Consider the following 13,791-nt stretch of genomic DNA (forward strand, 5'->3'; position numbering starts at 1 on the left):
ACTAAATTACCCCTTTATAATAAAAACAAATTACTTTTACCTCTTGATTGGAGCATGTACAAGAAGTAAACCTTTTGACATTGAGAATCCAACAATACCAAGTTACTATGTGGCTTTTTCAATCGTCATTTAGATGTCACTTTTTTGTTCAAGGATAGAATTGGAAAAAACTAGCAATTTTATATTTTGGTTTCCTAAGGTGACACTTATTATGGGACAAAATTTTTTGGTTAAGGTGACACTTATTATAAGACCGAGGGAGTAACAAGGAAATCCGCAGCCGCTATTCTACGGGTGCGCACAAAGTAAATCCCACTAACCATAAAAAAAACATAACTGTAGGGGTTTCGAATCCGAGACCTCCATTATGAAAGCTCATGCTCATCCAATTGTGCTTTGGTTCGCTTCTGAGTTGCTCAAATTAGCAGAGTAACATACTTATAAAAAATAAATAAATATTATATTACTAGTAACTATTATTTAAAACTAGAGAGAAAGAATATTAAGCACTATTTCACCGGTCTCAATTTATGTGGTATAATTTGATTAGGTATGAAGTTAAATAAAAAAAGAAATACTTTTGAAACTGGTGGTCTAAAATAAGTCGTACATGTTTGTGTGACTATATATCATTTCATATTAAAAATAAGAGAGGAAATTTTAAGTTAAATTATTTCTAAATATAAAAATATATCATTTTTTTTAGAAAGATTCAAAAAAAAAAAAAAAAGTGATATCACATAAATTGGAACAAAAAGCAACTAGGTAGTAGGATTTCTTAAAGGCAAAAGGTTCAAATTCGTAACTAATCATTTCAACTTGCTCAATTTTAGAATATTTTATACTTCGGATTAATTCATATTTCTCGTCATTAAGTAAATAATCTCTAATTTTACCTTATTATTTAAGGAGTTTCAACAAGAAACTAATACAATCTCATTTGTCAAATTACAAAACAAATAACAATATAATCTCATAAGTGGAATCTAAGATATGTGTTAAATTACATTAATAAAAATATTTAAATTTACACATTTACTTTTGATAATAATTTAAAATAATATGTGATAGTCTCAATTAAAACTCGTCAGTTATCAAAGGTGTAAATTGAATTTTTTTCCTAAAAAGTGTGTAAAAATAAAATAGAGCAAATTTGAGCCTTTAATCGTTTCTTAAATTTTTAATTAAAGCAGGTCAGAGTCAGACTAAGAGCACGTGGTGTCGTCTTCATTTCGTTCCTTCCTGGGCGTTGAAATTAGAAAAAGAATACCGAAGACGCCGATTTTAAGCTGCCCACATTTCTTTCTCACCTAAACAAATCCAACTGTTGTTCCAACATTTTCATTTCCTTACAATTTGTAGAAACGTTATCGAATCAATTAGATCTGAGAAAGTTGTAAGATCCATTGCAGCGATGCCTGTGGCAGCTTCAGCTGTATACTTCCTTAATCTCCGTGGTGATGTCCTCATCAACCGCCTCTACCGTGACGATGTCGGGTACGTTACGTTGAATTGTGATATCATTTTACTGATTTCTGTATTGTATTTTGTGGAAATTTATTGACTGATGGATCTAGGATTTTAGGTTAAAAAGTATCATTACACTGCTTCTACTTCGTAGTGATATGTCGAAATTTAGTGTAGATGCGTATTTACATGAGCGTGTGCTTGAAAGATTTTTCCTCCCTTTCGAATTGTTTGTCTTACTTTCCTTTTTAGTTAGTTTCAAAAAGAATGTGTCTTTCCTTTTTTGACAACTCTTTAGTTCCAACTTTCCACATGACATGTTTAAAACCACAGTATTAAAGGCATATTTCATGTAACTTTAGTTTAAGACCGCAAGATTTAAAAGTCTTTTTTAATTTCTTAAATTCCGTGCCTAGCCAAAACTAGACAAACAAATTGAGATGGAGGGAGTATATATTTATACTGTATTGGAATGCATTGCCACGAAGCAGTAGTGATGCAGTGATAGATGTATGTATGTGTTGCATTTCTCTGTAGCATCAGTTACAAGAATCCAAGTAGTACTTTACTTGGTCTCACTCTCCGCCAGATCCTGAACAAAAGATTGGGCAGTTTGCTGTAAGTAATAGACTTCCAATATTTCTTCAGAAATAGTACTAGAAGAAAAAGGATCAGCACTTATTGGTAGTAACATCAAACATCCACCCTAGGTAGAGATTCTCCCAGTCGTGATTGCTATTGAAAAACTGGCCACCTGCAATCTAGTTTGTGGTAGTATAATAGCTGTGACCCAGTAGGTAATGACTTTCTAGTTCCTCGTTTATACACCTGAACTTGATTGATTAAAGCATTCTTTGCTTGCATGTCCAGATTCTCTCGTGTAATTTCTATAGCATTAGCGGCAGTAACATGTAAAAGTTTGGGATAGGATCCATAGGTATCTCCATCATGGATTGGATTGGCATAGAGCTCACTCCATTACATGTCACTTGTAAGAATTGTGCTTCTTATCCCGCTATCGAGAAATTCTGACCAATGTGAAGCTTGCATATGTCAAAGTTTTGGCTTTGACATCCATTCCAGTTATCATTATGTACGTTTTATAAATAACTTCTACTTGTCTTCAGTTTTCTTTCTTTCTTTCTATTTTCTAATAAAATATTTGCAGAAATCCTACATGCTATCCCCTGTCAAAAATAAAGAAGTCTATTGCAATATAAGCTGTGATCTTCTCATTAACTGTGAACTTGATTTAACAGCGGTAATATGGTAGATGCCTTCCGGATGCACATAATGCAGACAAAAGAACTTGGGACATGTCCTGTCAGACAGATTGGAGGCTGCTCTTTCTTCTACATGAGAATTAGCAATGTCTATATTGTGATTGTAGTTAGCAGCAATGCAAATGTCGCATGTGCATTCAAGTTTGTTGTTGAGGTAACCTCAAATATCCTGTACTTTCAGAATTTTGACATTTGGTCTTTGGAAATGACTGTTTACTAGGATTCAAATGGGGTTTCGAAATTATTTTGAGTAAATGCAGGATATATTTGTGTTATCTGAACCTAGGTTGTTTATATTTAGGCATAATACATATACAGGCCCTCAAACTTGGCCTCAGCTGACAAGTATGCCCTCCACTTTGGTGTGTACAAGTAGGCACCTCAACTTAAGTTGAACATGTAAACACAAATGCTGACATGGCACATAAATTTTGGAGGTGTTTAGATGATCATTTTGTAAGTTGGAGTATTCAATTGACAAAGTGGAGACAAGTTCAGGTGCCTACTTGTGCACACCAAAAGTTGGAGGGCATACTTGCCAGCTGAGGCGAAGTTTGAAGGTCTGTGTATGTATTATGCCTTATATTTAACAACCACCTTTTGTTGGATAAATATCTGAGGTTCTTTTCTTCCTTGGCTAATTGCTTTATTGTTGTTGTTGTTGGCGTTTACTACCCTTTATTTCCACGTTCAACTAGCAATAAATATAAAAGCTTATAATAGCCTCTACTAATTTTAAAAGAAAAAATTTACACATTATAAATATCTGTATTTCATGTATCCGCAGCATTGTTGAACACCAAAACCCATTTTCTTAGTCTCCAGTATTAGGTGTCTAAATATCATAATTTTTCAAACCAAGGGTGTGACCTAGTGGTTAATGAGGTGGATGAAAACCATAGGAAAATAGGTTCAAATCCGGTTTAGAGACAAAACACTCGACATGATACCTTCTCATCTGCCTAAGTTTGCTGAGAAATAGCAGGTATCCATTGGGATAGTCGAGGTGTGCACAAATTTTCCCAAACACCACGATTGTAAAAAATATCATACATTTTCAACTATCTCAGGAGAAACATGCATGGAATTTCATATGAAAAGGAGAAGGGGAAGCATAATTCCATATCTGTTATTTAATTGCCAAATCTGTGTTCAGCTTGTCATTGTTACTGCCCTTTCGTTTTATAACTCGTATGATGAATGTGCTATAATTTGTAGGTAGTGGATTTAAATTCCAGTGTATTCTAGTTGTGTTTACTCGTTTTGGCAACTTTCTTTTTGATTCTCATGCAGGCTGTTGCACTATTCAAATCTTATTTCGGTGGTTCTTTTGATGAAGATGCCATCCGTAATAACTTTGTCTTAATCTATGAGCTTTTGGATGGTAAGCCATTCGGAGATTATTTATTTTTGAAATTTTATTCTAAAAGTCCGATCAAGAAAGCCTTTCTGTATTACTTACTAAAAAAGAAACAGACTTTCTGTATTGATTATGATATACATTTTTTTTTTTTTTTAATTTTCTGTTTTTTCTTTGCAAGTGATGTTGATTTTTTATGCGTGCGATTGATTTCCCATTACCCACTTCGTTATCTTTGAGAGGAAAGGTTGTAGATTTAATTATAACTGGACAGAGTACTGCTGTAAGGATAATGTGGAAACTGGAAAGCAAACTTAAGGAGAGGCTATGTTGCTTACGTAGTATACTTCAATAGTTCAATTGAGTGACTGATGACTGATAGATGATGTGGTTCTTCATATCCTCTCTTGCAAGGAGCTATTGTTTGGATATGGTTGCTTGTGTTCATCATTGTGGTTTGCTTGAACACGGGGTTTCTATAAACAGTATTGTGGACCTTATGAAAGCATGCATATCTAGTAATTTTTGTTAGGTTTAGCTGTCTTGGTGAAGAAGCTTTTTACTTTTTAATTGAGATGAAAGGAAGTGTGGAAAGAAATTTCTGTTGCCTTTGGTGTGACAGTCTTCTTTAAAACAATAATCTGTCCTCTATGAAGAATTTCAGTACATATGCACTACTAGGGCTGCTTCTGTTTCACTATACACGCTAGAAAACACACCCTTCAGATGCTTGTATTGAAATATTTCCTTCAGAAATCCCTAACTGAAGCTCTGTTCCAGTGAATTGAATATGATGAAAACTTCCCCTGGTGATTTTTCTACGTTATCTGCCAGAAAATGTTTATTATCTTGCTTTAGTGACTAGCTAGTCACATCTGTTTGCCAGATTTAGCATGATGTGCTCGACGTAGTATATTACACTCTCGTGGACAGTGCACAACATAAAAAATGCATATCTTGGGGGTCATTTGGTATATTAAATGGGACAGGGTGGGGTTGTATTACTTAGGATTGGAGTATTAGCGAGGGGAATAGAGAGCGGATTTGTATTTGTGACTAGTGTTTATATGATGGATGACACCGCATATAAATCAGTGAATTCAATTTTTATTTCCAAAATTCCCACTCCGAATTTATTGTTTTATAAGTCTATTGTCCACATTTTGATCTCTCTATAATCGAAGATATACAAAACAAATATTACCACACAACTTCAACAAACCAAAAAGCTATCTAAGTGGCATAATTTCAAGACACAATCAGAAACAGCAGAGATCAACAAAAGCATTGGCAGTGAAAAATATTAGGAAAAGCGCAAAAACAATTGGTAGAAAGTGGACAAATATCAGGAAAAATTGAAAAAATCAAAGAAATTATCGCAGGGTGGGTGGAGGATGAGCTTGAATGCTTCATTGGCCGGCAAATATCAGTATTCTATCGTCGGAGGAAAAAAGCAGTGGCTTAGTGGGGAATTGTTTGATTGGGTGCTTGACTGTTGGGGCAAAGGAAGAGATAAAGGAAGGAAGAAGAGAAGCTACCCAAAGAGGGTTAAAAGAGGTCTGTGCTCCCAGGCATCCGGGTTGAGAGTCTTGAAATTGTTTGTAGTGGATAGGAGGAGGCGAAAGAAGATGAAGACGGGAAAAAGAGTGAGGAATCTTGCCCTGCTAGTTACTTGTCAGGGTGAAATCACCACCTTTAGTGCGATTTCCCTTAGCCCAGTTGTTATCCTTCTCTATTTATATGAGAATGCCAATTCAGTCATTTGCCTCAAACCTGCCAGGTAGACTGCAATCCCAACTCCTTTGCGATGAAACAATATCTGGATACTTATAAAAGAAAAAAAAATCCTGGATAGAATAAATCCAATTTGGTCTAATTTTGAATGCTACGAGGGGCGCACTTTGTTTTGCCTAACCTGAGGCTGATCTGGTGTATGAAATGAGCTCTTAGTATTTGGGTTCTTATTTGTTTCATTCATGGACATCTTAAGCTTTTTTTATGAGCTTTTTGTTTATTCGGAGTCTGATAATAAATGACAACTGTCTATGGACATGCTAATTGCTTTAATCTGCATAAATCCGATAATTACTTGTTGTACGCCGCAAAATTTAATGTTCAGTCATTTTCATATACCTATCAAATGTGCTTTATAAATTGATTTTCGTTAATTTGTAAACATCACAGAAATAATGGACTTCGGTTACCCTCAAAATCTTTCACCTGAAATCTTGAAGCTCTATATTACTCAGGAAGGAGTTCGCTCACCCTTTTCGTCAAAGGTTAGTTGTCTCTCTACTTGCTTTCATAGCATCAATAGAATAGTTTAGAATATTTTATCTATTTGGTTTTCTTAAAAAAAGTACAGTCATGAGATACCTCTCGAAAGAAAAGATATCAGTCATGGGATGTAAGCAAAGAGAAATTTTTGTTGTAATATGGGTAACTCTATTCTTTCTAAAAAATATATGGATAACTCTATTGACTTCTTCTTCTCATGCACAAAAACCAGCAGCCTTTAGATAAACCAGTTCCAAATGCAACATTACAAGTCACAGGTGCTGTTGGTTGGCGCAGGGAGGGTCTTGTTTATAAGAAGAATGAGGTGGTTTTTTCTGTTTACGTCTTAAACTTTTTCTGTGGTTCTCTTATCCACCCAATTTTGTAACTTAAATAGAATTTACATGTTTGACAGGTGTTTCTGGATATTGTGGAAAGTGTTAATCTCCTTATGTCTTCAAAAGGTATAAGTTCTCTTGTATCTTGGTGGATGCTTTTGGTTTTCAGTTTTCCACTAACAAGACAATTGTAGGTAGTGTGCTCCGTTGTGATGTAACTGGGAAAGTTCTCATGAAATGCTTCCTTTCGGGAATGCCTGATTTGAAGTTGGGGTTAAATGACAAAATTGGCCTTGAGAAAGAGTCACAGCTTAAATCCCGTCCAACAAAGAGGTAACTTCTGAATACTTGTGTAGTACGTAGCTTTTTCAGTTTGGTCTCCATGTTAGTTTCAGCCTCTGCATGGTAGGTTACCATTTTGTGTTGATCACCAACATATATGCATTGCTCTGCTACTCTGTGCAGCGGAAAAACTATTGAGCTCGACGATGTTACTTTCCACCAATGTGTAAACTTGACAAGATTCAATTCAGAAAAGACTGTCAGCTTTGTACCACCAGATGGTGAATTTGAACTGATGAAGTAAGTTCATACCTCTTTCGCTACACGGTTGTTTTTAGGCTCTGTTTTTATTATCTTTATTAGATTCTCAAGCTGGAAGGCTGAGTCTGTGGCTCTTCATTTATTTTTATAGAACAATGCTAAATTCACTTGGAAATTTTGCTCATGTTCACAGCAAATGATGATTTACCTCTAACATCTTAATATGAACTCTGAGTAAGCATCATACAAGAAACTATCAACTTTGAGTATTTGTCCTTTGAATTGTTATGCAAATAGTGGGTAGGAACTGCACTACAATCAGGTGGAATCACATAGTATTCTGATCATACTTCCAAGATATAAATTTTCTGGTCCCTCTTTCCATCGGCGCATTCCATTTCCCGCCTCTAGACATCTCAAACTTATCATTCACTTCTATAAGATGATCTATTTGTGCACGATTCACAAGTTTCAACAATTTTAAATCTAAACTACGCCGTGATCTTCTTCCGTGAAGTACTTCACACAAAAATTTGAACAGTTAGTTTGGTATCTTCTTTAACCATTACCAGAATTATATGAAAGATAAACTACTATACTACAACAACAACTACGCCTCAATCCCAAACAAGTTGGGGTCGGCTATATAATCATCATTTCTCCATTTAAGCTCAACTCATGTCATCCTCATTACCCGATAAAAAAAAAAAAATTAAAAGTCTTTACCAAAAAAAAAAAAAAAAAAAAAAAAAAAAGAAAAGTAAGTTAAATATATGTAGATAATAGTAATAGTAATAATAATAATATTAGAAGTTCTCTAAGATGACTAAATCTTATTCACCGCTAGTATCACCTATATGGATCTTTGATGAACCATTCTGCCCTATCATTAGCTAGGTCTGCATTGATCCCAAGAAATTGTAGGTCTTTCGAGACAACTTTCTTCCATGTGCTTTAGGTCTATTTTGTCCCCAACACCTTCAATCACCATAGTTCCACACCTACGGACCAGTACATCAGTCGGTTGACATGGACATGGCCAAACAATCTCAAACGACCTTCTCTATCGTACCTATCAATGCGTGCTAGTTAGACCTTCTGGCGGATGTGATCATTTTCATCTTATTTAATCTTGTGTGATCGCACAACCATCTTAATATCCACATCTAAGCAACAGTCGTCTTGTGGATATGTTAGGACTTTAGCGGCCCAGCATTCACTACCATAGAACATTGGTGGTTTTATAACTATTCCGGTTTTATAACTATTCTACTTACCTTTCACTTTGAGTAATTTAAAAACTTACTCAGCTTGAAAGAATTGAAGGGATTAATTCCTTAATTTTCTTGAGAAATCTAAATTTACCAGTGTCATCTGTAGTGTAATGGAGCAAGTCGTAATGTTTGCGGACTATATATATGTTATGCATATGTTTGATCGCTCGGATGTGCTGAAGCTTTTTCACTCAAATATTGGCCACTTGGTTTAGGAAAAAGAACAGTTCATTACTGAAGGAGTGCCTGAATTTTATACACATATTCAGGCATACCCTTTTCATAACAGTGCCTAAGTTTGTAATTGCAAACTTTTTTTTTCCTCAGGTACCGCATTACTGAAGGAGTAAATCTTCCTTTCCGTGTATTGCCAACAATCAAGGAATTAGGTCGTACACGAATGGAAGTGAATGTTAAGGTTTGTCGCTCTTCTTTCAATATAGAGTGAAATTCAATTCGAAATGTTGCTCCACGTTGATATGCTTTATAACTTTCTAATATGATTTGTATCCTTTTCAGGTTAAGAGTGTGTTTGGTGCGAAAATGTTTGCTCTTGGAGTTGTCATTAAAATTCCAGTGCCAAAGCAAACTGCAAAAGCAAGCTTCCAGGTGACATCAGGGAGAGCAAAGTACAATCCATCCATTGACTCTTTGGTGTGGAAGTGAGTATGAAATGGCTTTATCTTGTTTGCCATAATCCTATAGAGTTATGGATAACTTGGGAACATAATTTATTTCGTGGTTTGACCACGGGGCTTGGGGTTGACTTTGACTTCGACCTAGTCTAAAAATATGGATTTGGCATCGCTCTATTGGACGTTGTTCTTGAAGAGGTGTGCAATGGCAGAGGTGTAGAGTGCACAAAAATGTTCTCTTCCATTTTCCCACTGATCCATGATATTGTTGTGGACACTATTTGATGTGTATTGACTGTGCTCTATATTCTTTAATAGTATGCCAGCTATGTTTTCTACCTTCTTCTGCAGTAAATTAGTTTCTAGTGGATTGGATCTTCAATATGGGCTTCTTGTTGCAGGATAAAAAAATTTCCTGGGCAAACTGAGTCAACGTTGAGTGCTGAAGTGGAGTTGATTTCGACAATAGCAGAGAAGAAGTCCTGGACTAGGCCACCAATTCAGATGGAATTCCAGGTGCGTGGATGATTTTTTTTTTTTTTTTTTTTTTTGGGTGGGGGTGGGGGGGTTGATAACTGTGTTCACTTGGTTGATGATGGCATGTATTCGTAGCTTCAATGGTTCTAGCGGAGAGAGGGACCTGAAAGTAAAAGAATTTTGGAATTAGATGTGGTCAAACCTAATGCTTAGAAAACATTTCCAAAAGGACAACTAAGAGTGGAAAACTGCTACTGAATGTTGTACATTATCATCACCACTATTTGCTTCTACTGCTCTTTTGTGACACAAGTTGGAGGAGTTTGATATCTAGCCTTGTTGAAATGTTATACCAGCCAAGGTTACTGGTTGATGGGGGGAGCTTACCTTCGCTTGGTAAGAAGGTAAGGGAGAATAAAGGAAGGAAATGGTGAAGACAATTTCATTCTCATTCTTTGTTTGGATTGACAAGAAAGTGGGAGTGAAGAAAAAAGTATAAGTCTTTCATGTCATTGACGAAGTTGGAATTAGAGAAAATTGACTTTGTCCTATTATTTTTCTTTCTGTTTTCTCTTTGCTCAAGCAAGAGAAAATTTTATCTACTTTTTCCTTTTTTTTCTATCTTCCAATCAAGGGATTAGTAAATTATTACAAATATGAGTCTTAGTGCATTTCACTCATTATTAGGGGAGCTTAATGGGCACTCATGTGATGGCAATGGGTGTTTCTTTCTGACTTTAAATCAGCATAGCAATGAGAAGATGTAGGTTTCATGTACAGGATCTGATTATAGTCAGTTATGGCAATGATTAGGACAAGTAACCTCTGAAATTTTGTTGTTTTTGTTGTTTCTGTCATGGCTAAACTATTGATTGTAGATGAATGACCCACTTCTTGGCATTACAGGTTCCCATGTTTACAGCATCTGGACTTCGAGTTCGTTTTCTCAAGGTATGCTTGCTAAACTTGTAATTAACTTTGGACTGTTTTTTGGGTTGAGTCGCTGCTTCACATAGCAACTGTTTGCAGGTATGGGAAAAGAGTGGCTACAACACAGTTGAATGGGTTCGCTATATCACAAAAGCTGGCTCTTATGAGATTAGGTGCTGAAGTATAGGTAAGCTGATCTAGTTTATAGGATCAGAGTTATGGAAGATAGGGGTGCCATTTTGTTATTCTGGAAATGCAACTTATGAATCTTGTATTGTGAGGGCTTTTAAACGTGGTTTGTCTATAGTATGTTTATTGTTTAAAATTTATTGTTCTGTTGTACAGGTCAGTTCTTTTACGAGGACTAGAAGAGGCTTTCGTTTCCATTCTATTTGTATATTTGACATATTCTGCCCTAAGATCTTTTTTCCTTCTTCCCCCAGTGAAGTGATGAAAACCATGCGAGAACAGGGTACAAATCCATAAAGAATTAAAAAAAAATACTAGGTGGTTTCTTTTCATCTGATTAATCTTTGGTTTACATGGTTGTGCTGGTGAGAGGAATAGGTATTTAGTGGAACAGCCAAATTTGGCCGTACAGCATGGTAATATAAACATTTTCTGCCTGTTGCATGGAAAATATGAATTGCCTGAATTGATTAGAATCTGATGTTTCTTACCCTGGTATTTGCCAATATTTCTTTTACACCTTTTTTTTTTTTTTTTTTTTTTTTTGGGTTTTTCGTGTCAATAAAGATGCGGGAAGAGAGTAAATTTACTTGTAGAAAGCAAGTGCAGAAAACGGAACTGAATTGCGCAACCGGCGCTTGAAACTCACATCTTTTGGTAGCTTATGTCAAACGATGGTAATACTTCGGACATATTTATTATGTCTTATGATTTAAAGTGGTTATCAGGTAAACAATGTTCAAAATATGTTTTTGTTTTACTCTGAAATAAGAAAGATTTGGCGATCATTTGTAGACTGTAGTGTCTTATTTTGCAAAAATTAATTACAAGAAAACAGGAATAGAAAATATCTTGGAAGTGCTCATGCAGATTCATGTAATTATGGTGTGTTTACTGTAGTATACAACAAAAATATTCTTTTAACCAGATAAAAATACAAGTTTTTTAAAGCGGATGAAGGTAACTGTTTTATTATTTACATTATCGACTGAGATTAATTTCAACACGTTCTTGTTGTTGCTTCAAATAAATATTAGTTGCCTATCATATATGTTTCAGTAATTTTACGGTATATTGACAAAGTAATGTGCTATTCACTCAAAAAATAAAACAGAGAAAAAGAAGGGAAAGAGTGAATTACGAAAGTCTCTAACATGACTTTGATTATTGAAAACTAGTGTAGTTACCCGCGCTACGTGCGGTCATAAAGAAAATATAAATATGAATAAATATTAATGCTGTAATCTTTATATTAAAAAAATTATTAATTAAACATCTTTTCATGATTCTACTATTTTTCAGGATTTTTTTTCTATATTCTATACATAATCTTTTAACTAAAACAATATTAAGAGACATTACAATCGAATTTGAAATCATTTAATGTCAACTTGAATGGGAGTGAAAAAAAGTAAAGAAAACTTGTAATGCAAACCTAAGAGATAGTCTGATTTTGTTTAATCCTCTGTTAAAGATGTAATACAGGCTTAAGATATAAAACAAAAAAATGTCTTAATTAGCTATTTAAACTTATAAGGGTGCTAATATTAATATATAGAATATCGAAAAGGTAGATTTACCTCGGTTATTTGTTAACATATGGGCTGAAGCATTTTAGTTAGGGAAAACATCACTAATTGCCCTCAAAATACAAAATATTTATCCACTCATGCCCTCTCCCAAACTATTTTCGCTTCTACCCCACAAGCTTAAAGTATTTACTCGGCATACCCCTCGGCTAAACCCCTTCCTCTTCGTGATACCATCACAGTATATTTATATATCACGATGGTATCATGGAGGACTAAGAAGGATCAAATAAATCCTCCATGATAGTCACCGAGAGTGTCTCATTGAAGGTAAGCAAGCGTTCTTCGTGATACCATCATGGTATATGTATATAAGACGATAGTATCATAGAGGAGTGTTTCCTTGAAGGACTAAAGCAGTTCTTCATGATACCATCACGGTATACAAACATGATCATTCATAATACCGTCTCAATATATTTATATACCATCGACTAAGAAAAGGACTGAAACAGTCCTCCATGATAGTCCTGAGGAGTGTCTCATTGAAGGACTGAAACAGTCCTTCATGATACCATTACGGTATATGTATATAAGACGATGATATCATAGAGGAGTGTTTCCTTGAAGGACTAAAGCAGTTTTTCATGATACCATCACGGTATACAAACATGATCATTCATAATACCGTCTCAATATATTTATATACCATGATGGTATCATGGAGGGCTAAGAGAAGGACTGAAGCATCTTCCATGATACCATCTCAGTATATTTATATATCATTTTGGTATCATAACTGGGGGGCATCTCGGGTAAATATTTTTAATTTTTTCTGGGGGTACAAAAGTAATGGGGGTATGGGCGGGTAATTTTTTTTGTTTGAGGGGGCTTCCGTGATCTTTCCCCTTTTAGTTATGCTTTAAACTTGGGCTCTTTAATTCAACTTTTTCTTTAGTAGAAACTTTTGAAATTAAAAAAAAAAAAAAAAATACAAAATGGCAACAACCATTTGTTGGACTTTACTAATGAAGCAAACTTGTAAAACCAGCTCGTACCTTTTAAACTAAGTCGCGTCTATGGATCAGGGATTCGGAAGCCAAAAAGGGGAGTTTAAGTCGAAAAACCAAACTCAGTTCTGCAGGTGTCATTCAATGGCTAGAGGGATGGACCATCGAGTGATTGATGGCCTGTCAACATGCACCGTCCCTAGAACCTCGTTTTGCAAACTCAGAATCTTTCTCAGACTACTGACAATACAGTCGAATCGACGGACCGTCAATAATGCACCGTCCTTTCCACTGTACTTTTGCTTTACAAAATACACCTCTCTGATTCCCTCTGTTTTGCACAACGATGATCCAATCGACGGACCGTCCACACGTTGATGGTCCGTGCTTACCCAGACTTAGACCGTCGAACAACAAATTGTATAAATACGATACTTCATTCTAGAAAATCAGTTTTCACAATTCCCAAGTCCTAGCAC

At 35.3% G+C, this 13,791-nt stretch overlaps 1 protein-coding gene across 3 annotated transcripts; it reads left to right on the top strand.

Moving 5' to 3' along the window:
• The first annotated feature begins 1,367 nt into the window (after positions 1 to 1,367).
• On the top strand, positions 1,368 to 11,114 carry LOC132051956 (AP-2 complex subunit mu). 3 transcript variants are annotated; one of them, XM_059443250.1, is made up of 14 exons: positions 1,368 to 1,497; positions 2,727 to 2,904; positions 4,044 to 4,134; positions 6,295 to 6,389; positions 6,620 to 6,712; positions 6,803 to 6,851; positions 6,920 to 7,058; positions 7,191 to 7,307; positions 8,870 to 8,960; positions 9,062 to 9,204; positions 9,579 to 9,693; positions 10,561 to 10,605; positions 10,684 to 10,771; positions 10,930 to 11,114. In XM_059443250.1, exons 1-13 carry the CDS (start codon positions 1,415 to 1,417, stop codon positions 10,762 to 10,764), a joined length of 1,320 nt encoding a protein of 439 aa, XP_059299233.1. In that variant the 5' UTR covers positions 1,368 to 1,414; the 3' UTR covers positions 10,765 to 10,771; positions 10,930 to 11,114. The 3 variants fall into 3 exon arrangements, with proteins under 3 accessions (XP_059299233.1, XP_059299232.1, XP_059299234.1); XM_059443249.1 differs by having other exon boundaries at positions 10,684 to 10,970; XM_059443251.1 differs by having other exon boundaries at positions 6,623 to 6,712; positions 10,684 to 10,970.
• The last annotated feature ends 2,677 nt before the right edge of the window (positions 11,115 to 13,791 follow it).

Source organism: Lycium ferocissimum, chromosome 4 (assembly GCF_029784015.1).
Source record: "Lycium ferocissimum isolate CSIRO_LF1 chromosome 4, AGI_CSIRO_Lferr_CH_V1, whole genome shotgun sequence".
Taxonomy (NCBI): domain Eukaryota; kingdom Viridiplantae; phylum Streptophyta; class Magnoliopsida; order Solanales; family Solanaceae; genus Lycium; species Lycium ferocissimum.